Here is a 23907-nt window from a genome sequence, read left to right on the forward strand (position 1 = left end):
CTGTAAGTCTGATAGATGAGATCAAATCCTGTCTCTGTCACTATGTGTGGGAATTTGTTACCTACCTCTCTAAACCTCAGTTTCTTTCAGATCTAGGAGAACGACGATATTTGGAATGCAATTGTGTGATGACTAAATCATGTGCGTATAGAATAACTAACCTAGATCTGGCACTTTGTAGGTGTTTAATAGGTGATGGTTATTATCATTTGTCAGTATTGGAGTGGGTGGGATGATGGTCTGAGCAATGTATCACCACTGTATAAACTATTACTAGATCCAGATATATGCAGAAGAAAGTCAGAATTCAAAAGTTGCTTCGTATAGCTATTTTTGTTTAATGAATGTCAAATAAATGCCTACTGATATTTCCAATATGACTTCATAAAGGCCTTCGAGGGGTTTTCCATTTCTCACTGTTAGGATTTTTTTCTGATAATAGTCCCCTACTTTCCAACCTTGATGTGCCCTCCTACCTCAGGAGAGCCCCAAGCCCTCCCCAAAGGGGGCTCTGGACAGTGTCCTACCTGAGGTGTGACAGTAAATTCTGTGCTTGCTTTCCTTTTGTCCACCCCTTTTCCCCCTTCCCCTGACTTGCCTCTCTTGCCCAGGCCTTATCTTGTCCTCTGGGGAGGTATGTTAAGTGCTCTGCCAGCCTGCCTGTATGCCTGGCCTGTTTTTTCTCACTGCCAGTACCTCTTGGATTCCAATTCCAAACATGGTATCCGTCTGGGGTCACCCTTTCTTCCGGTGCCAAGAGAGACGCATTCCAAATGGAACACAAATGTGCCTCCCGTGCTGGGCGCTCTTCATTCTGCTTGGGAACAACAGAGAGCAGGATGTGGCTGCTTTATTATCCCTCACTGCTGAAGCTCTCAGCCCCATAGCCCTATCTTTTTCTCAGGACGATTTAGGTTTCCTGCCAAGAGTCAAATGTGAAGACTCTTCTAAGAAACCTGGAGCTGAGGACACTTACCAGAGCTTTGCCAGGAGGGCCAGAGCCTTGCTGAGGGAAAGAGAAAAGTTTTCAGTTCTCCATGAAGTATATGATGTTTTGCTATTCATTCCCAAAGCTGCTGGAAGCATTCCTCCCAAGAAAGGTGGAGCTGGCGGGGAGAAGCCAGAGGTGAGACGACAGTTGGGAGGACAGGTTGACCCATTTCCTGAATTTCCCATGTGGGCACAGTCTTAGAGCCCAACAGGCTCTGAGACCCGAAGATGAGCAGCAACGGCAGCGTGGAGGGCCAGCTCCTCGGGCACGGGCCACTGTGCATCGCCTGGAGGCAGGACTTGGAAGGGGCTGTCTTCCACCTGGCCAACTGCTTCCTGCTCCTGGGCTTCATGGGCGGCAGCGGGGTGTATGGGTGCTTCTACCTTTTCGGCTTCCTGGGCACAGGCTACCTGTGCTGTGTGCTATGGGGCTGGTTCGGTGCCTGCGGCCTGGACATTGTTCTCTGGAGCGTCCTGCTGGCCATGGCCTGTGTGCTCCAGCTGGCACACCTGGTGTACCGCCTGCGTGAGGGCACCCTCCCTGAGGAGCTGGAGCTGCTCTACAAGACGCTGTGCCTGCCCCTGCAGGTGCCCCTGCCAGCATACAAGGAGATTGTGCGCTGCTGCGAGGAGCAGGTCTTGACTCTGGCCACGGAGCAGACCTATGCTGTGGAGGGCGAGACGCCCATTGACCGCCTGTCCCTGCTGCTTTCTGGCCGGTAAGCCACTCTGTCACTGCCCAGCATTTCTTCCCCACGCCCACGCTTCTCGTTTCCCAGTGCCTCCCTTTCCATTTCGTATCTCTTCCATTGAGGAAGGATGTGGCGAGTCAAACAAACCAAAATAGATTTTTCTAAGCATATACTTGCTTCCCCTTTCTTAATATTTTTTCATGAGGAAACTAAACTAGCTCATGGTTGGCAGGAAGAATTGTGAATATACTTGCTGCTGCGAGGTGTGGGGTAAATGTTTCTTGACCCTGGCTCTGAAATGACCACAACGTGCCATCATGTCATGCCTAAACTGCAGCAATAGCTCTGTAAGCTTTGAAAAACTGAACATTTCAATGAGATTAATTAGTTTCTTCCATATGCATTCAACCTTTGCTAAGTGCCAACTATGTGTAAGGAACAGTGCCAAAATGGGAGATTTTTTGTAACCCCTGCTCCCGCCAGGACATCAGAGATACCAGGGGATATCTATGCAGATTCTATGGTAAAGCCATATATGCCCAGGTATGGAGCAGGAATGGGCTTCCCTGATGGCTCAATGTTAAAGAACCTGCATGCCAGTGAAGTAGATGTAGATTCGATCCCTGGGTCGGGAAGATTCCCTGGAGAAGAAAATGGTTGCCCACTTCAGTACTCTTGCCTGGGGAATTCCATGGACAGAGGAGCCTGGCAGGCTACAGCTCATGCAGTTGTAAAAGAGTCAGACACACCTTAGTGACAATTACAACAATGAGGCTACCTTTGTCCACATTTCCATTCCAGATTGTTCTATTGAGATCCCTACAGACCAGGAGTGAAGTGCTATAAATCTGAGGGCCAGAGAGTGAGGGGAGAGTAGCGATGCCCATGTGTATCTCTTTGAGGGTATGGTGGAGGCACCTGGCTGACACATTTTAAGGAGGCTGACAGTCAGACCTTAGCAAAATGGGCTTTGTCAGGATTAGCCTGCATGTGAATGTTGGTCATTGACTGATCTCTTCTGAACAAATACTATGTAGCTTTGTGCTGCACATTTGGTAGGAAATTGTGAATTCTTTGAAATATTGCCCTAGTGGGGCTTGTATGTGGGAGCTAATCATCTGACAATAAGCATCTTCACCTGGCGTATACTTGGACTGGCTCTGTGGAAAACAACAAGAGTATTTAAAAACTTTGTCCTTAATTTCCTCTTTCCTGCTTTTTTGAGACCAGAAGAATGCAGTGATTCAAAGAAAAAGAAAAAAAGAAACCAGATAAGATTGCCAGCGGGGAAAAAGACTTTGACATTGATGATGATGGTACTACCACAACTATTACTACTACTAGTAATGTTGATACCATGCATTATGGACTAATGTATAGAATCAAAGTATAATGTATACATGTTTTAATTTTGTTTGGACACTGAGGTCCTGGGTTGAATGAGCTATGAGGTTTTGTGATGTTTCATTTCATTTATGGTTGAAGTATAAATAAATGAATGTGTATAAACAAATACACATGTAGATACAAATATATTATGACTATTGCCAAAGTGTTTGCCACCTACAATTCCATGCTTAAAATAAGGACAGTTTAGGAAACATGCTCATTCATGAGACCCATGAAATTGTTTGCATCTCCTGGTATCTCTGTTCTAAGGAGGGGATTAAGACAGGTAGGAAAACACCCACTGCACTATATGGTGCTCATTTATGGAAGCACATAATAATTATTATATGGTTCAGGTATCTTTTATATGCTAGATTTATCATGAACTTGTAGACCATGTTCCTGTGAAGAGGGGAGAGGGGCTTGGCCCCTCAGTGTGCTTTTTTCTAGTATACACTGTGCTTAGTCACTCAGTTGTGTCCAACTCTTGGTGATCCCCTGGACTGTAGCCTGCCAGGCTTCTCTATTCACAGGAATTCTCCAGGCAAGAATACTGGAGTGGGTTGCATGCCCTCCTTCAGGGAATATTCCCAACCAGGGATCAAACCTAGGTCTGCTGCACGACAGGCAAATTCTTTACCAGCTGAGCAACCCGCGAAGCCCTTTTCCTAGTATGTGCGTGTGTGTGTGTTAGTTGCTTAGTTGTGTCCGATTCTTTGCAACCCTATAGACTGTAGTCCACCAGGCCCCTCCATCCATGGGATTCTCCAGGCAAGAACACTGGAGTGGGTTGCCATTTCCTTCTCCAAAAGGAACTATAGAAAGAAAGAAGGTGAAGTTGCTCAATCATGTCCAACTCTTTGCGACCCCATGGACTGTAGCCTACCAGGCTCCTCCATCCATGGAATTTTCCAGGCAAGAGTACTGGAGTGGGTTGCCATTTCCTAGTATACCTAGCATCAAAAACTCAAGTTAAAAGTTATAAATTTCAATATTTTTCTTGCTTTTCAAGATTTGAAGTAAGAATTTTGTTGTGATATCTTTCAACATCATCCTGTCTCAACTTTGTAAAGTTGAAGCTGAGGAAAGGACTTCTAGTCTATAACCAGCCTCCGACTTTAAAGGAGAATCATCGTTATCTTTGGCTGGTGAGGGACCAAACACCTTGAAGCAGCAGAATAGAACTCCATGCTGAGAAGTGGGGGCTTCTGATGGAGACCTCCCCAGCTCACATGCATACCTCCTCTGGAGCCCTTTGCTAAAACCTCAGACGTCCTTTTTGTTTTATTTTCATAATGCAATCAGTCCCTTTCAAGACTCAGAAAGGCAAAGTGACTTCTTCAAAGTCCATCACCCTGTTAAGCTGTGCTTACTGTTGGAGAGTTTCTCTCATATACAATCCCAAGCATGAACTCCCACACGCACAGCCTCCTGAAGAGGCAGCCAGCTCTCCGAGCTGTTCATGGAGGAGGAAATTACCTGTTATCAGGAGATCAAGGAGGAAGAAGAGACTCAAATGATAAAGGATATAGTGTACAATGTGAATGGCTTCAGGGAGCCATGCAGGCTCATTAGATGTTGTTGTTTTAGTTGCTAAGTCATGTCCAACTCTTTTGCAACCCCATGGACTGTAGCCTTCTCTGGAGCCTCCATGGATTGTCGGTTCCTCTGTCCGTGGGATTTCCCAGGCAAGAATACTGGAGTGGGTTGCCATTTTCTTCTCCAGGAGATCTTCCCAATCCAGGGATTGAAACTGCAAAATCTAAGGAAAACAAAACAAAACACCCAGGGATTGAACCCACATCTCCTGCACTGGCAGGTGGATTCTTTGCCACCTGGAAAGCCCCTCATTAGATGTTACTCACACTGTAAAGTCTTGTCCCTCCTCAGTGGCTTGCTTGGGTGGCCAGATTCCTTGCATGGGAAGAGGATGAAGGATGGAAGGATCTGATGTGTATGGCAGCAGCTTCATCCTCTCTGGTTGTCTTTCTTCCTTTGTTCGAGAAGCTTTTCCTTGAGGTTTTGGTCCCCTTTATGGTGACACAGTGAGTTCATCTGTTTGATCTTTCCATCCTTCTTCCTTTCCTTTCTCCCTTCCTTCCTCCCTCCCCATTTCCAAAAATATTTATTAAGAGAGCTAGAGACTAGGGATCTCTTGTTAAAAAATGAAAAATATTTTCCCTGTACTCCTGGAATTTACAGTCTATCAAGAGAGTCACTAATTCGTGACTCTAGTCACTAATTCCAAGGAGCAAGGCAAAGTGCAATGAGAGCATATAAGCGGTGGACCTAAATTTTCTGGGGGGCCAGATGACACTTCCTGGAGGGAGGAATGTGTAAGCTGAGGCCTGAAGAGAAGGTGCGGATTGGGAAGAGAGGCAGCTGGAGGGAACAGAATATGTGAAGCCCATGAGGTAGGAGCACACAGCACTTCATTTTCTCTTGCATCCTTTCATTACTCAGGGAAGTCCTGGTGGCTAGCTGCACATTTTGATAGGTCTTGTAGAAGAAAGAGTGTTTCTGCTATCAGAGAGTGTAGGCTGACACCACATTCTTGGCTTGGTTTGAGACCCACATCCCTTTCTGTTTTCCATCTTTAAGTTGTCAGATAACACATAAAGTTTGTTAATTGATAGTGGTCTTTGATAATTTGCACACATACATGTAATCTAGGCATTCACTGGGAGCAAGATATGGAGTGCTAATATCCCCTTGGCCAGAACTTGATCACATGGCTCTACTCAGCTGCAAGAAGTAGAGAAACATTGTCTAGCTGGGCAGTCATGAGCCCTGCTAAAGAAGTTCCAGTACTATAGAGGAAGGGGAAAAGCTGATATTGGAAAACAGAATTCCATACTGGACTTCTCAGATCCTCATCTGCATTCTGATCTGCTTCTTAATATCCTATACATCCTTCAGAAATCAGCTGAAATGTCGTCTTTGAGAAGTCTGCCACTTGGAGAGAACTAAGCTCTCTCCCTCCTCTAGTCTCCTGTCTCACAATAGCACATGTTGACTTACAGCTAGTTATTTATGTGCCTGTGACTTCCACTAAATTGTGAAATCCTGAAAGGTAAGGATCAGATTATTGGGTCTTCCCTGGGGGTCCAGCAGTTGCCATGCAGTGCAGCTGAAGAGTAAAAAAAAAAAAAAAAAAAAAAGGACCAGATCATCTCCAGGTTCCCAGACTTCCAGGAACACGAAGGTTCTCCATACATATTTTTTTTTTTAGACAGTTAAGCTCCAGAAAAAGTGGAACAATAGCTCCTTCCAACTGGACAGGATGTACCTTACAGAGCTTGTTGATCTGCCCCCTTTGTTCAATAAACACTTTCTTTCCCAGTATAACTGACTAGAAGAGAGGTTGAAACTGAGACTCTTGAGTTTTCTAGGTAAAAGAGGAAAAAGCCCATTCTGGATCCTAGTCATTTTCCACTCTTTTAACATGTAACTTAAACTCTGGAGAAGCTTTGGGTAACCACTTCTCTTTTCCCACACAGTCTCTTCTCTCCCTTTGCCAGGGTTCGTGTGAGCCAGGACGGGCAGTTTCTGCACTACATCTTTCCTTACCAGTTCATGGACTCTCCCGAGTGGGAATCGCTGCATCCCTCTGAGGAGGGGGTGTTTCAGGTAATAGGGAGCCCCATGGCAGCACTGCCACAGCCCATCCCACTGCAACCCAGCAACATCCGTGCTTCCATCTTTCCTCTCTTTTTTCAGACCTTTGAACTACTGCCAATATGATGCTAGAGGTGGGAGCACTTTCCTCCAGTGGAAAAAGTGCCTGGCAGAGGAGGGGTAGGGTAGGGAGGCACTGATCCCCGAAAGGGGGGCCATGTCACTCCTATGCCTAAAACTCTTCCAGAAGACCCCAGTGACCACAGGATAAAAGCCCTCACTCCTTAGAGAGTAACTTAAGATCTTTAGTGACATCCTGGAGCCGCATCTCCAGCCCTTTCCTTACACTTCCTGCTCACACCAGCCATGCTGAATTACTTCCCCAAACATGCCACACTGTTTTACACGGCCGTGCCTTGGCCCCTATTGTTGCCTCTATCCGAAATGCACTTCCCTCATCAAGAGGAGGCTATGGCATCTCACTTCCTTTGAAGCCTGCCCAGACTGACCTCACCAGCTTCCACCCCCACACATTGCCTGCGTGCCTCCTCTATTCCTTTTACTATGCCGACTGCGCACATGTACGATTTGGTTTTCTTTCTGTCTTTTGCATAGTAAATTCCTTGACGTAGAAATCTGGGCTTTTCCTCTCCATCTCCAGGCTCCAAAGGGCAACACTTTGTACACAGTAGTAGGCGTTCAGTAAAGTTTCACTGAACTGCCTCGCCAATAGGCCACTGGTGTCTCAGAGTGCTCCAGAGGGCATCACATACACTGGCTAAGGTCAGGGCCTGGCTGCTCGAGCCCTCCTCTCTTCTCTGTCGATCCTTCAGATTTCAGTTACCTTCTTTGTAGTTCTCACTTACTGTATGGCTAGCACGTGACAGGCACTACCTATTCCATTGCCTTATCGATTCTTACAACAGTCCTCTGGATTGAATATTGTTATTAACCTGTTTAACAGATGAGGCAACTAAGGCTCAGAAACCTCAAGTAATTTGCCCAAGTGCTTCATCTAGAAAGTGGCAAAACCAAGTTGCCTGACACCACTATTCTATTCTTTTTTAAAACGGGGGGTTCCAGGAAAGCGGAGGCTACACATATACACCATTATAGGGACTCCCCTGTCCAGATAGTTGGCCAGTACTGGGTTCCCTCTGTCTCCTATCAGTTCTATCAGGAAGTTCCTCAGGCAAGCACTTATGCCAGCCCCAAAATAGACACATGCCAGGCAGTGCCACCTGGCTGGGCCTGCTTCCGCCCCACCCTGACTCTTGGCTCTGTGAGGACAGGCCCTGAGGGGCGATCCTAATCCCCCTGCCTGGACCATCAGCCACAGGCCCCCCTCTGAACATGTGCCTCCCCCACCACACACTCACATCCCCTCCAAGCAGCTCAGCAGTCACCTTTGAGAACTCCCTCAGAGCCACAAGAACCTTCAGGAGGGCTGAGTCAGGTCCTGAGCCAGCCAGACCAGGCTCTGTTTCTGACACTGAAACCGAGAAACAGGTGGTGGATAAGCCGGGTGTCCTCCCCTTAGTTATGCTTGAAAGGAAGGGCTATGACCCCAGATGGCCTCTCAGCATCTGAGAGGGATGTAGGGACCGTCACATTTCTTCCATTTGTATTTTTAGTATGCACCTCCACTGGGAGCCTTGAGATCCACACACTTGCTCTTGGCTCTGTGAAGTCCCATTTCCTCTTTGCAAATGTCAAGTGTTGTCTCAGGTTGTAGTTCATCTTGTCCTTGCCTTTGCGTTTGCATAGTCTTTGTCGACTAATAGGGAATCCACAGTGACTGAATCATAATTCTTATTGAGTTTGTCACAAGAGATCAACATTCCATCACACCTCTCAAGAATTCGATGAAGAATTTATTGCCTGGTAAACACTGTGGCCCTCTCATCAGTCACCGAGAACATGACGTGGGGGTGATCACGTGGAAATCAGCATTATTTCTCTAATTAGCATCATGTTTTACTGGACTCAAGGTCTCTTTATGTACATCATCTCATTTAATCCATTCAACTAGCTTCCAAGGTGAAGGTTAAAGAAAAACCTGATCAAACCAGTCAATCCATTGGTTTCTGAAGAAATTTAGGAAGGATTTTATACTGGGCATGAGAAAACAACATCAAGTTATTTTGCAACATACAATATTAGTAGTTTTTACCTGATTCATTCACTCATGTCAGTAATATTTATTGAGCTGTTACAGTAACCAGGGCACTACATGGTTTGTTTTTGTTTGGTTTTCTTTTTGGCCACATCACACGGAATGTGGGATCTTAGCTCCCTGACCAGGAATTGAACCCATGGTTCATGAGCCCATGCCCCCTGCAGTGAAGTATGGAGTCTTAACCTCTGGCTTGCCAGGGAATTCCCACCTGGGCAGTATTAAAGGTGCTCAGAGTGTATCGGTCAACAGAATAGATGAAGGTCCCTACCTTCATGCAACTCACATTCTAGTAGGTGAGACAAAAAAATTAGCCATAGAAATTATGAATAAGTAAATTATGTAATATGTTAAAAATAATAAATTATAGTAAAAAAAATAGAATAGTTTAAGGGAGAGATACAATTGACCCCTGAACAACACAGGAGGTAGGGGTACTTTCACACAGTAGAAAATCCATGTATAATTTAAGTGAAAGTTGCTCAGTAGTGTCTGACTCTTTGAGACCACATGGACTATACAGTCCATGGCATTCTCCAGGCCAGAATACTGGAGTGGGTAGCCCTTCCCTTCTCCAGGAAGCGAACCAGGGTCTCCTGCATTCCAGGCGGATTCTTTACCAGCTGAGCTACTAGGGAAACCCATAATTTATAGTCCAACCTCCAAATATACAGTTCCCCCAGATCTGGGGTTCCACATCCTCAGACTTAACCAATCAGCCAATTGTGTAGCACTTCAGGTATTTACTATTGAAAAAAAAATCCCCATTTAAATGGATCCACACAGTTCAAACCTGTGTTGCTCAAGGATTAACTATAGTTGCAATTGTAATTGGGGATTTCATGGAAGTCTTTGTTGAACTGGTGATATTTGAGCAAAGACCTGAGGTGATTAGCAGTGTGAGCTCTGAGAATAGCTGGGGGAATAGCATATTAGACAGAGGGAAGAGCCAGTGCAAAAGCTGGGTGTGAGAGAGACTAGCATGTTTGAGGTCCAGAAAGAAGGTCAATGAGTCTGGAGCAGGGAGAAGGAGGGGGATGAAGAGCAGGAGAGGAAGGCAGAGAGGTGGTAAGGAGACATGTCATCTAGGGCCAGAGTGTATGTTTTCTAAATACAGCCCAAAGGATTTCCTAACACATTGGATGTAGTGTATGAGAGAAAGAGGATCAAGAAAACTTCTAAGACTTCTGACCTGAAAAACTGGAAGAATGAAGCTGCTATCAAATGTGATAAGGAAGGCTGCAGATAGTATTGGCTTTGGGAGAAGAGAGGGAAGTCCAATTTGGGAGGTATTAGATTTGCGTCATCTATGGGCATTTAAATACAGACACTGCGTAGGCAGTTGCATACTTGAGTCTGGAATTAAGGAACAAGGTCTGAGCTTGAGACTAAGTTTGGGAGTCATTAGCCTACAGATGATATTTAAAGCTGTTACACTGGACAAGATCACCAGTGAGTAAGACAGAAACGGGATTCAAGAATCCATTAACCCTGGGGTATTCTAGTGTTTAGAAGTTGAAGGGGGTAAAAAGCAGCAAAAGAAGCTGAAAGGAACTAATCAGGAGGTTATACCAGGAGAGTGTGGCATCCTGGGAGCCAAGTGAAGAATATCAAAGAGGAGGACTGCATGCCGTGAAAACTCATCATCAGACTCAGCTATGTAGAAGTCATAGGTGACCTTGCCAGGAACAGCTTGTAGACCACTGGGGCAAAGCCTTGCTGGCTGAACAGAGAGAATACAAGGAGAGGAATTGGTAGCAGCCAAGTATAGACAGCTTTTTCATGGAGTTTTGCTGAAAAGGAGAGCACATCAATGGAGTGATAGCTAACCAAGGAACTAGAGTGAAGAAAAAAAGATTTTGATTTTAAAATTTTGATTTAAGATGGAAGAAGTAACAGTGTATTTGCAAGAACGCCCACAGTCTTTTCTGTTCAGCACTGAGCACACTTCTTTCATCCTTATTAGCTCTCATGTACCCACTTCATGTGCATCACCCTGATTTCTTGCTTGGGAATTGTTAGTAAGTGCACTGAAAGTACAGGTTATGGTACATGTGACAGCTACTTGTTGAGTCAGATTAGTAACAGATGGATTGTGAGGACCAGTATTCTCATGAGGCAACAAGTCTGGAGAGATTAAGCAATTTATCTGATGTCGCACAGCTGGTAAAGCTGGAACTTGAAACTCGTTTCTGGTCTTGATGAGGCAATTGAGGCCCTGACTTGAGTGCTGATGACTGAGGGGTGGGGGAGGGAGAGGAGGAAATGAAGGAAGGGAACGAAGAGGGGTTCTGCAGATGGGAAGGGGAGGAGGGGAGCAGAGGGGCTGTTCTGGAGGCAATGAAATGAAAGGATTATATATATGATCTGATAAAGAACCCCACCTTTAATGAGACAACCCACATAAAGCACCCACAATGACTGGCACACGGTTACTCTCAGTAAATGTTAGCTGCTGTCCTCCTTCTCATTTCCACTGTCTCCATTTGTGAATCTTCATCTTAAGCTCTGCCAAGCTGCTCACTTTTAAAGTACTCAGGACAGGGTATAAAGAATTGTGTGATTTTACGCACTTTTCCTTTACTATAGTAAGAATGTTTGCATTAGAAACCTATCTTTACCACTCATCATTATTTTAATAAGATTTTTCAAGCACCTGCTCTGTGCTTTGCACACATTACTGACCCTGCAAGTGTGATTTAGCTGTGCATCATGGGCACATAGCCAAGTACACAGAAATTACTAGATGTCTATATAAATGGAGAGTGGGGTATCCTTCCACTTTGTGTTCTTAAGAGTGCCTCTTGGGACTTTCTGGGTGGTCCGGGGGTTAAGACTCTGTGCTCTTGAGGCAGGGGGCACGGGTTCTATCTCTGGTTAGGAAACTAAGATCCTATAAACTGCAAGGCACCTCACCTCCCCCACCCCCCCCACCACCAAAAAAGAGTTTCTTTTCCTCTATGCCCCTTTTCTAATTTAGTCATCAGATTCATTTGGTTACTTGTAGGGCCCAAGTCAAGTGCAGCTCATGGGTCTGTCCACTTGATGTAGCCTGGCATGCCTGATCAGAGGCTCTCTTCTCACTGAAATTATTCCCAATTCTTTGTGTCCCAACTCCAATATATTATCTTTTATCTTTAAAAACTGTCATCAGCATCCTGACCTTTCTTCTGAGCATCAGGAGGCCCCTTTTCTCTCCTGTGATCACAACAGGCTCAGAACCTTCTGCAGCCATTAGTGGGATCAGCCATGGAACATAGTGTATGAGAGCTGAAGAGACTGGAGGTGGACTGTGAGGTTCCAGAAGGTGATCTCAGGGCTCTTCACAAGACACACCCCCCTACTCCATCCCTCCCACCATATCAGTGCACACAATAAAAGTCATTCATTGGACCTCTTCAAGGCAGGGCCCTGGAGAGGTACTTCCACAGCTTCTTCAGGAGAAGTACAAAATGCAGCGATTTGCCAAGTAAACTGTATATATCTCTGTACTAAGCTTGGATACATTTTTAAGTTTCAACCTTCACTTTCTGTCCCTGACCCCTCTCAGGTCACTCTGACAGCTGAGACTGAATGTAGCTACATTTCCTGGCCCCGGAAAAATCTCCACCTCCTTCTGACCAAAGAGCGATACATCTCTCGCCTCTTCTCGGTCCTGCTGGGCTATGACATCTCAGAGAAGCTCTACGCTCTCAATGACAAGCTCTTTGCTAAGTTCGGGCTACGCTTTGACATCCGTCTCCCCAGCCTCTACCACGTCCTGGGTCCTGCTGCCCCAGATGCAGGACCAGAGTCTGAGAAGGATGACGAGGAAGTCCGTGAGCCAGCGGCATCCCCTCCTCAGGCCCTGCACACGTCTGTCCAGCAAACACCCCCTAGCTCCCCACCCCCACGCATCACCAGCTCTCCTGCACCTCCTCCCTGGGTCAGAATGTCCAGGCCCGACAGCGGCGTCCTGGGTGAGGACTCCACCAGTCTGGTTCTGGAGGATTTTGAGGAGGTGTCGGGATCAGAATCATTCATGGATTATAAGAGTGATGGGGAGTACATGAGGTGAGGGGAGAACTAACATGGGCACAGCCACCCGGCCCGGGATCCTGTGTAAGTACTCAGAAGGCAGTTGCTGCAGTCTTGCCAATAGCTGGCCTTAACTTGGTTTATAAGGGCAAAAAATCATTTCATGGAGCCTGTCCTCTCAGAAGACTCCCAGAAAGTGGCATTAACCCAACCCTGCCGATAGCAACTCACTCCTGTTGCATGAAAGGCATGAGGGTTTTTTTTTTTTTTAAAAACTCATCCCTTATTAATTGTGATTGCTTTCAAAAGTGGTCTGGCTGGCTGACATTTGACCAAGCAGATAGGTTGCTAATTTTTTTTTTCCCAAGGTTGTGCTAATAACCAAGGTCACATTTAAGGCTAAAGGGTATTTTGTTATGGCGTGCATTTTAAAGAATACTTTAAAAAGCTGGCATGGCTCAAATTCCTAATGACTCTTCTTGGCATATAGTCAGCTCCAGAAAGCAGTCATTATTCAGCCTGGATTGGACAGGCACTTCTGTTAAAATCGCCCCTATTTCAAAGAGGCTTGTGATTGGAGGCTAATGACACTGGGAAGAAAATGTGCCCACCTTGCTATCCTCTGACCCAGTGGAGAATGTGTTGCTCAGGCCCAGGACTGGTCACTGCTGAGTGAATGTTACCATGATAGAATGACTTTCCTAGAAAATCCTAACTGTGGGAGGTAGAGTGGGTGTGAATCTGACGTAAGAGAGGGTGTGTACAGCTCAGGAGAGTGTACATAAAAGGCTGTGCTGAGCAGTTCTGGGAAATTGTTCTCATGTTTCCTCTGACTGCTCTCACAATGCTGTGACATTTTCCTCTAGGACTCCACCCAACCATGGTGCAGGCCTGGCTTTTCCTGAGGAAAATACCACTGTTCTCAGTTTGGAAGACATTTCCAAGGTCGGGGAGGGGTGCTTAAAGAGATTAATCATTCTTTAGGAAACACTGTTTTCCCAAGGAACTATTTCAGGTAGGAAGGCATCTAGGGTACTTTGAGGTTTAGTGAGTGAATGTTTGTACATTTTGAAAAGCAAATCATATAAATGAAGAAAGAGGTGAGAGAGGTGAGTGCTAAAAGATTAGCTCTTTGGTCTTATGGATATGGAACTAAGAACCTATGGAATCAGTCCTTAGAAGCAGCGTCTAGCAGATCACTCTCTTGACCTCCACTTGTGTGGTCCTCTCCCGTTGTCCGTCCCCCGCTGTGCTGACAGTCGCCTCCCTACTAGCCTACCCACCAGTGTGTGTGAATTCTGTCCCGTGGGCCCCACTCTTTGTCATACCTACCCACCTGCACACACTCTGAACTCATACAGCTCCCTGTGTTCTCATGTTCTGCCTGCTTCTCTTTTCCTGGCCCTATTTGTTCTCCTCTTTCTCCCCTCCTTCCAATTTCTGCTCAGTCCTTGGCTTCCTCAGTGTGCCGCTTTTAAGAAGAAAAAGGCCCATTTCTGCTTCTTCTCTGTTAACTTCCCCTCTCTATACTTTTCCTCCACGTTGACCCCATTTGACTATTTATGTATGTATCTCTCTGTTGCCTTCTTCCTGTTTCTCCACTTCCTGTCTTGCTCCATCTCTTCTTCCTAAACTGCCCTATATGCCCAACTTAATTTTTAATCCTGACTCTTCCAAGATCAGTACCTCTCCCTCTGCCTATGAAGAAAACCATTCAAGTGAGGATGTGAAAATTCTCTTCTTTGATGGCTGCACATTTCATGCATGAGTTTTCCCAAACGTTAACAGGCAGGCAGTGTTTTAGACAAGAGACCTGCACTGGGAGCCCAAAGTCCTGATTGCTATGTCTGGCTCTACTACTGTTTGCAAAGCACACAGTCTCACTGAGTCTTACTTTCTTCACATGAATGTGTTGACCCAGCTGGCCCCCCCAAGGCCCTCCTGGGTTTATGTGAGAAGGAAAAGGATGAACTGTACAGAGGAGGAAAAAGAAGCAAGGCAGGCAACCTTATAATGGACACAAGCCCCTGGACATCAGTGTGTCTTCCAGCAAGAACTCGCTGCTGTGTTTCACTATGATTTCTCTTGTGACTTGGAGCTGTCCTCCTCTCTGCTGGGTAGCAGGGTTCTTCTTAACTATCAGTTCTCTCCATTCTGTACCTGTGAAGAATCTCACCTACCATGTGAGAGGCATGGTCGGTGAGATGTTCACATGCAAGGTGGTCCCACCTCTGTCTCTCAGGTCCTCTACCCTTAATACTATTGAAAAAAAGGCTTCTTCCCAAATTCAGCCTTTTCTGAGGTTCACAGTGAGAAAACTGCTAATATAACTCAGTTTCTTTATACTTACTAGTATTTGGAGTGTAAAGAGAGAATATATTAGAATTGTCTTTGGTTTAAGTAATAGAGAGAAAGGAAAAAACTGTGTTAACTGAGCACCAAAGAATTGATGCTTTTGAACTGTGGTGTTGGAGAAGACTCTTGAGAGTCCCTTGGAATGAAAGGAGATCCAAACAGTCCATTCTGAAGGAGATCAGTCCTGGGTGTTTATTGGAAGGTCTGATGTTGAAGCTGAAACTCCAATACTTGGCCACTTGATGAGAAGAGCTGACTCATTGGAAAAGACCCTGATGCTGGGAATGATTGAAGGCAGGAGGAGAAGGGGACGACAGAGGATGAGATGGTTGGATGGCATCACTGACTCAATGGACACGAGTTTTGGTGGACTCCAGAAGTTGCTGATGGACAGGGAGGCCTGGTGTGCTGCGGTTCATGGGGTCGCAAAGAGTCGGACACAACTGAGTAACTGAACTGAACTTCCACAGAGTTTTCAGAACAATTTGAAAATGTGATCGAATTGACCAAATTTCAGACAGCTTTAGTTTGTGATAATGGGATGGGATAATTTAGCCCAGAGACATTTTTCCCAAATTGTATTTTGGGACGTTTGGTTTGACTTATTTGTCATCAAACTCCTTTTATGGTTATTATTGTAATGAATAAGCATAGTGCCTCAAGACTGGTAGCAATTTACTTCTTTCCTTTCCAAAGCAGGGCACAATTCACCATCCAGTCCCTGACTCTTCCGCAACCAAAACTGTAAGCTCATTGCTATTCATGCTGGTCCAGAACTTAACATAAGAGCCATGAAGCTGACTGGATTCTGCATTGTTGGGAATGACACAGCTTCATCACACTGACAGCAGTGCTGTGCCTCACACCAAGACAGTTTAAAACCAACTGAAAATAGTCAGTGTTTCTACTGGAGCATCCTTTGTTTGTTTGTTTGTTTGTTTTGAAGAGCACAGTTTTCAGCCTGGTGGTACCCAGAACTGAGCCAAAACTGGTTGATACTTTTTTAACATGCAAAGCAATACTGTACGATAATGTATTCATGCAGGGTCTCACAGTTAGACCTCACGTTAACCCTGCCTTCTCTAGAATCTTTCCTGTTAATTCTATGAACACACTCCACAGTGTTTCATTTGATGTCTTACAGGAGATGCTCAATGAATACATCTCTGAAGTGGTCAGTTAAGTCAAGCTACTGAGTCTACTATCACAAATTAACTGAAAGCTGTCTAAAATTTGGCCAGTTTAGCTTATGTTTTCAAATTCTTCTGAAGACTCTGTAGTTTGAAAGTAAAGACTATTATTGCTTCCTTTTTATTATTTAAATAAACAAAGAAATGAGAAACACATTACAACATGGAGACTAATTGTGGTCAAGGAAAGAGGCTAGGACCAGGACATATTACCAAAGGCCAGAGAACCAATTCGACAGACATTCACTGAGTATTCACTATGTATTTCAGGCACTGTGCCAGGTAATCATATTATGAGTAATCATGAGTAACAACTGAAAGACTGGAAGATGCTTAATCTGCAAGAGATGGACAAGAGTAATATCTTCAAATTTTGAAAAGATATCTTCACCTTAATCTGGTGACGTTCTTGAGGACAAAGATGAATTAAGGACTGAAAGCTATGAGAATGGATTGCCTCAAGGAGTAGTAAGTAACTCGTTACTAGAAGAATTCAACTAGTGATCAGAAGAAATCTTCTCAGAGGGTTTTTTTAAGGTGATTCACGCTCCAAGAGAAGGATGCCTTATGTTATTGCTATTAAGGTGCCTTCTAACTCTGTGATGCTATGATTCAATGATTCTAAGTTGTGAATCTTGTCCTGCCACATAATTACCTTCAAGGGCAGTTCCTTAGCTGAGGAACAGGGCTAATAGTCTCATAGATAATTAATACCTACTAGTAAGTAAATGGGATTCCCTGATAGCTCAGTTGGTAAAGAATCTGACTGCAGTGCAGGAGACCCCAGTTCGATTCCTCGGTCAGGAAGATCCTCTGGAGAAAGTGGCTCAGCTGGTAAAGAATCTGCCTGCAATGCGAGAGACCTGGGTTCGATCCCTGAGTTGGGAAGATCTCCTGGAGAAGGGAAAGGCTACCCACTCCAGTATTCTGCTCTGGGGAATTCCATGGACTATACAGTCCATGGGGTCACAAAGAGTCAGACATGACTGAGCAACTTTCACTATCCAGTATTATTCAGAAGTAAGTAAATAGGTAGCTTCTGTTGATGTTATCAGGTTGCTTGAGGAGTAATTGAGATAAAATACACAAAGGCAGTTTGTTAAGCTGTAAATTCCTAGTTTAATGTATAATGTATTTTAAAATTCTATTCTATGTATAGTTATTTGCAAGTTCCTCCCCTTCTCTCTCACTCTCACTTCCCTCCCCAGTCCCTCCCCCTACTCCTTCTGAGACACATGATTTACCCTTATTTCCTCCAGTCTGGTTTCCTAAGGAAGGTAATAACCGACAGGATCCCCTGACAACAAAAGGAACAGCAAAAAGTTGGAGGTCCAAAGAAAACACACATGAGCTCCTTGGCCCCTGAATAGCTAAGGGATGGTCAGACCTTCAACTGTTTTATTTGTGCAGGGGAGACAGATCACCATCACACTATATTCAGGTCCCTTCCCTCAGAAGTCCCTATGGTGCTTTGTTAGCTGTCAGTGTTGTTAAATAGCACGTTTCTCCCAGAACCACTGGAAAGCCTCCTGGGGCAGAAGACTTGCCCTTGAAGGTGGCCTGGCAGGAGCTGGCTGGGGTCTCCGGGTCTGGGTCTCTGGATGGTAGCTCTGCTTAACCTGGCAAGGATCCATGTTCAAGTAAAGTTAGAGGCAGCAGTTCCCTCCCCACAGCCTGTATTTGTTTTTCTTCTATTTCTATTTTACAGGTCTCATTTACCTACTCCTTGCTTTGTAAAAATAAAACACAAGGGTTTTATAAAACTCACTGGTTTTCTATGCAGATTTTTAAACTCATTCCATAGTGTTAGATAGGAAGTATAGTTCTATAGATTCTTCATAGGAAGCAACCAAAGTTGATCTCTTGGTCTCTTCTCCTATAAAACGAGGGAATTGAACTATATAACTTCAAAACTGACTCACCCTAATATTATAGAAGAAAATGATTCGATGATTCAGCTGCTCCTATTGTGTTAGACATTGCATACGGTTAAAATATTGGAAACTTGTAGAGGAAAAAGAGACCTGAACAGAACCCTCTGAAGTTATGTGAGCTATCCCAAGCCACAGTGCTGAAATCCTTCCTCTGTTTTTCCACAGCTTCCAGAACTCCTCTCCGGAGCTACTCTGAAGTTGTGTCCAGGGGACAGGCGCCCTTGGCTCCAACCCAGACTCCTGAACTGTAAGGGTCAACGGACCATCCTTTACTCTGGCCACGTTAATCCTCACAGGATGGTCACTTGTGTGCACACCCCTCTTTTCACGCACTGGAAGGCTCACAGGCAAGGTTGGAGCAGACACAGAGGATGCCAGCACTGCAACCACACCAAGGCCCCCGAGCGACTTTTAGAATTTTGCCTTCATCAGCCTTCCTTCCAAGAGAAGGCATCCAAAAGTGCCAAAGCACAGATTCTATCCTTTACTAACTGCAGAATTTCAGGCAAGTCACATAGCCTCTCTGAGCATCATCTGTAAAGGGGTGATCATAAAACCCACTTCATAGGGTTGTAAGGATTCCGTGAGTTGATTTCAATAAATCACCTAGGACATGCTGTGACACCTAGTAAGCACTCAATAAATCACTCATTTCCTTTCCTTATGTTGTTTCCTTAACTTTCTGAAAGCATCAATGAAGTTAGCTATCCAAGAAGTTTTCAGTGTTTTTGTCTTGTTTTATTTAAAATATTTTTCTCAGTTAAGGTTCAATTTAGGTAAGTAGAAATTTTAGAATCTAGTTTCCCTTAATTTTTTACATTCAACTTATAAGTCTTTCCCTTTATTTATGACCCTAATATTAAACAGTAGTTTTTAGAAGTAGTTTTACAAATCTCTTTAGTTAAATTTCCTTAAACATTTTAAAGTAGACTTACAAATTTAACATATTCTGTTTTATTTTTTCCCCTAAATACTTACACGCCTATTCTGGTTACCTATTGCTGTGCAACATTCGTCCCTAAAGCAGTGAGTTAAAATCGTCACAATAATTTGTTTTGCTCACAAAAGTGGGGCTTGACTGGGCTCAACTGGGCTGTCCCCACTCAGAGTTTCTTGTGCTATTACTTTGAGACAGTGGCCACAGCCAGTACCTCAAAGGCTTCTTGACCCATGTGTCTGGGGTCCAGGCTGGGAAGACTCAAACAGTTGAGGGCTGGGACAGCTGGGGATCCTTGGGCAATCCTTTCTCTTTCAAAACCTTGTTTATTTTGTTGCTGTATAATACTCTGTTTTAGGGCTTCCCTGATAGCTCAGTTGGTAAAGAATCCGCCTGCAATGCAGGAGACCCTGGTTCCATTCCTGGGTCGGGAAGATCCGCTGGAGAAGGGAAAGGCTACCCACTCCAGTATTCTTGGGCTTCCCTTGTGGCTCAGTTGGTAAAGAATTCACCTGCTATGCGGGAGACCTGGGTTTGATCCCTGGGTTGGGAAGATCCCCTGGAGAAGGGAAAGGCTACCCACTCCAGTATTCGGGCCTGGAGAAATCCATGCACTATATAGTCCATGGGGTCACAAAGAGTTGGACACAACTGAGCGACTTTCACTTCACTTCACTTCACTCTGTTGTGTGAATATACCACAATTTATCCATTCCACTACTGATGGGTGTTAGGCTAGTTTCTAGCTTGGGGCAATTATGAATAGTGTTACTATGAACATTCTTCACCTTATCTTTCGGTGCACATACATACACATTTGGTGGTATATGCGGGAATTACTGAGGCATCTGTTCAACTACAGTAGATACTGCCAAACACTTCCTAGGTGATTGCACCAATTAACGTTCCCACTAACAGTTTACGGGCATTCTGGTGGTTTCACGTCCTCCCCAACAGTTGGCATCGTCTTTTTTTTTTTTTCATTTTAGCCACTTGGGTGTATGTAGCAGCATATCATTCTGGCTTTAATTCTTATTTTCCCGGTGAATGATTAGGGTGAGTATCTTTTCATGGTTTTCTTAGCCATGCAGATATCCTCTCTTGTGAAGTGTCTACTCCAGTTCTTGTCCATTTCTCTCTATGCTTTTCTCATTGACTTTAAGGAATTCTTTAAATGTTCAAGTTAAAAGCCCTTTGTTGCTTAGACATTCAAGTGTATTTTCCCAATTATTTTCTCTAAATAATGTCTTTTGATGAAAACAAGTCCTTAATTTCTATGTAGTAATTTATCAATCTTTTCCTCCATCATTAATGCTTTCTGTGTCATGTTTAAGAAAACTTTTCCTGCCTTGGATTTTTTCTTCTTTGTTACCTTCTAAATGTTTTATTGTTTTACATTTCACAGTTAGGTCTACAAGCAACCTGCATTTGGTTTTTGTGTATGGTATAAAATAAGGATCAAATTTGTTATTGCCTTGTGGATATCCAATAGACAGCAGAATGGATTATCCTCTCTATACTAGTGTTCAGTGTCCTCTTTGTCATAAATCAAGGATCCATGTATTTGTAGGTCTCTATCTGGATCTTCTATTCTGTTCCATTAGTCTATTTTTCTACCTGTTGACAATGCCATCTGGTTAATTATTGTAGCTTTAGGTTCTGATATCTGGTGATCTTCCTTCTTATTCTAGTCTTGGTTATTCCCTTTGCATTTCCATATACAGTTTAGAACCAGCTTGTTATTAATAATTTCTACAAAAATATAGCTCTGCTGGAATTTTGTTAGAATTACATTCACACTGTGGATTAGGTTGCTAAAGAGTTAATATCTTTATAATATTGATTTTTCAATTTATGAGCATAGTTTGCTTCGTCAAATTTTTTTTTCTTAATAATGTTCTGTAGTTTTCCATACAAATATTCTTGCACAAATTTTGTTACATTTATTTCTAGGTATTTGTTGAATTTGGTGCTATTGTAAATATTATTATTTAATACTTTTACTTTCTTTTTTCACTGGTATACAGAAATATAATGGATTTTTGTATCTTCAAACTCCATCCAGAGATCCTGATGAATCCATTTATCAATTCTAATTACTAATCCATGGAGTCTTCCAGATTTTCCATAGATACATTAGTGTCATTTGTAAATAATGACAGTTTTATTTCTTCCTTCTTGACCTATACTTTCTTCCTCCACCCTCCTCTCACTCTTCCTCCTCTTTCTTTTGGTTACTTGCTGCACTGGGTAGGACCTCAAGTACAGGGATTAGCAGCAAGGATGATGCTCATACCTGACTGTAAGGAAAATACTTTCAGTATTTCACCATTAAGTATGACATATGCTACTAGGTTTTTATAGTGTCCTGTCAGATTAAAGAAGTTCTAGTCTTAATTTTTAAAATCATGAATGAGTATGGAATTTTATCAAATGATTTTTCTGCATTAGTCAAGTTTATTTTTCTCCATTTTGTTAACAAACTCCAGATAAGTAAATGCTAAAACAAACTTGCATCCCTGGAACAAATCCAATTTTATTATGATATATTTTCCTCTTTATGTATACAGAGCTTGGTTTATAAATACTTTGTTTAGGAGTTTTGCATCTATGTGCCTTGTCAGGTTTTAATATCAAGGTTATGCTGACTCTGTGAAAGGAGTTGGGAAACATTTTCTCTCTCTCTTTCGCCTTGTCCTTTGAAAGAGATCTTTAAACCAAAACAAGTTTTATAACTCTTTGTTCTCTCCCTATTCAGTTGCCCAGGCCCCAAACCTTGGAGTCTTTCCATCAGTTTTGTTAGGTTTTTTTTGGCTGTGCCACACAGCTTGCAGGATCTTAGTTGCCCAACCAGAGATTGAATCCTGGCCCCTGGCAGTGAATGCACTGAGTCCTAACTACTGGATTGCCAGGGAATTCTCCTGTCTTGTTAGTTCTTTCTTCAAAATATATCCCCAATTCAACTCACCATGTCCACTGCTACCACGAAATTCGAGCTACCATTATTTCATGGCTAGATGAACTTTAATAGGTTTATAACTGGCTCCTGATTTCTGTCTGTCCTCCCCATAATCAATTCTACACAAAGTGATCATATCAACGTATATGTATGATGTCTTCACTCTCTTGCTAAAAATTTCAAATGACTTTCTATTATAAATGACTTCCAGAATAAAATCTAAACTTTTTACCATGTGTTATTAGTCAGAATCAGTCTATTATGACTTAATATCATACAGATTTATTGCTCTTAAAGTCTACTGAGAATCTGTATGACTCATCAGGGCAACTGTCTTCATATTGCAATTCAGTGATTCAACCCTACTTAGACCTGGCTCTGTCCACTGAATAAAGAAGTGGCTTGATGTTTCTGCACTGGCTCTTTGATGCTTTGGCCCCAAAATGACACAAGTCCCTCTGCCCTCAGTCCATTGACTAGAGCTAGTCACATGGACCTACATAATTAACTCTGTGCTTTGCTGATTAAAGGAACTGTGAAATATGGGAAAGCAAAAGAAATACCTGATGAATGCTACTCTTTTAGCCATTTATGACCCACAAGGCCCCACCTGCCTGCCTGTCTCTCCAGCCATGCTTCGTTCCTCTCTCTTTCTCACTCATGTTTCAGCCACAGTACACTTTTGGGTGCTCCTCATGCACACCCAGCTCCTTTCTACATGAGGATCTTTGCAGTTTTTCTTTCTCTCTGCAATGCTTTCAATCATAGTTTCTCCTGGCTACTACTTCTGGTCATCCAGTTCTCAGCCCAATGTCACCATCCCAGCTAAGACACCTGCCTCACCTCACCATAACCTTCTGTCCTCTTGCCTTCTTGTCATCTTCAGAGCCCTATTTCCTCTTTCCTCACCTTTTAGGATTCCAATTATGTGCTTTGTAGAACATTTCAGTGTGTTCTATAGAGCTCGTCTGCTCTTTTCTCATTTTTTTTCTAAAATTATGCTGTGCATTTATTTTCTTTCTTGTTGGATTTCTGTCTCTTCCATGTACATTTCACAATAGAAGCCTCTTGTCAGTCTTACAAATCCAACCGCTCTCTTGCCAACCCTTGAGTGTTGTTGTAGGCAGTGAATGAAGCAATAAACAAACAACAGAAAAGCTCATTGTACACTGTAAATTGAGACTAAAAAATGTCACCCGGAGGGCAGGGCACCCCCCTGCCAGCTGGGGGCCTGCCCAGGTAGGGCTGTAGTTACACACATGTGGTACATAACAGAGGTTCCTTGGGATGGAGACCTCTTTTTTAAAAAAAAAAAAATTGTGACTGTGCTGGGTCTTCATTGCTTATGCATGGGCTTTCTCTAACTGTGGCAAGTGGAGGCTCCTCTTCATTCCTATGTGCAGGCTTCTCATTGCGGTGGCTTCTCTTGTTGCAGAGCACAGGCTCTAAGTGCACAGGCTTCAGGAATTGTGGTGCATGGACTTGTGGCGTGTGGAATCTTCCCAGACCAGGGATTGAACCCATGTCTCTTGCATTGGCAGGCAGGTTCTTATCCACTGTGCTACCAGGGAAGTCCTGGGGACCTCTTTTAATGTGTGTTTGTTTTTGAAAGGATCAGACTTTGATGTCATAGAAGTTGTGTTTTTATTA

The 23907-nt window shown here is 43.7% G+C and overlaps 1 protein-coding gene across 2 annotated transcripts; it reads left to right on the plus strand.

The window, feature by feature from the left end:
- The first annotated feature begins 740 nt into the window (after nucleotides 1-740).
- POPDC2 (popeye domain containing 2) lies at nucleotides 741-19076 on the plus strand. Of its 2 annotated transcripts, none has more exons than XM_040251116.1 (4): nucleotides 741-1709; nucleotides 6593-6701; nucleotides 12416-12966; nucleotides 18527-19076. In XM_040251116.1, exons 1-3 carry the CDS (start codon nucleotides 1219-1221, stop codon nucleotides 12920-12922), a joined length of 1107 nt encoding a protein of 368 aa, XP_040107050.1. In that variant the 5' UTR covers nucleotides 741-1218; the 3' UTR covers nucleotides 12923-12966; nucleotides 18527-19076. The 2 variants fall into 2 exon arrangements, with proteins under 2 accessions (XP_040107050.1, XP_040107059.1); XM_040251125.1 differs by having other exon boundaries at nucleotides 745-1709; nucleotides 12416-12824.
- Nucleotides 19077-23907: the final 4831 nt, after the last annotated feature.

This window comes from Oryx dammah, unplaced genomic scaffold, assembly GCF_014754425.2.
Source record: "Oryx dammah isolate SB20612 unplaced genomic scaffold, SCBI_Odam_1.1 HiC_scaffold_2, whole genome shotgun sequence".
NCBI lineage: Eukaryota > Metazoa > Chordata > Mammalia > Artiodactyla > Bovidae > Oryx > Oryx dammah.

What these genes read in the sequence shown, in the direction of transcription:
- POPDC2 (XM_040251116.1), top strand. Translation starts at nt 1,219, where the DNA reads ATGAGCAGCAACGGCAGCGTGGAGGGCCAGCTCCTCGGGCACGGGCCA. An exon ending in TCCCTGCTGCTTTCTGGCCG is followed by an intron (nt 1,710 to 6,592) that starts GTAAGCCACTCT and finishes TCCCTTTGCCAG; the next exon opens with GGTTCGTGTGAGCCAGGACG. An exon ending in CTGAGGAGGGGGTGTTTCAG is followed by an intron (nt 6,702 to 12,415) that starts GTAATAGGGAGC and finishes GACCCCTCTCAG; the next exon opens with GTCACTCTGACAGCTGAGAC.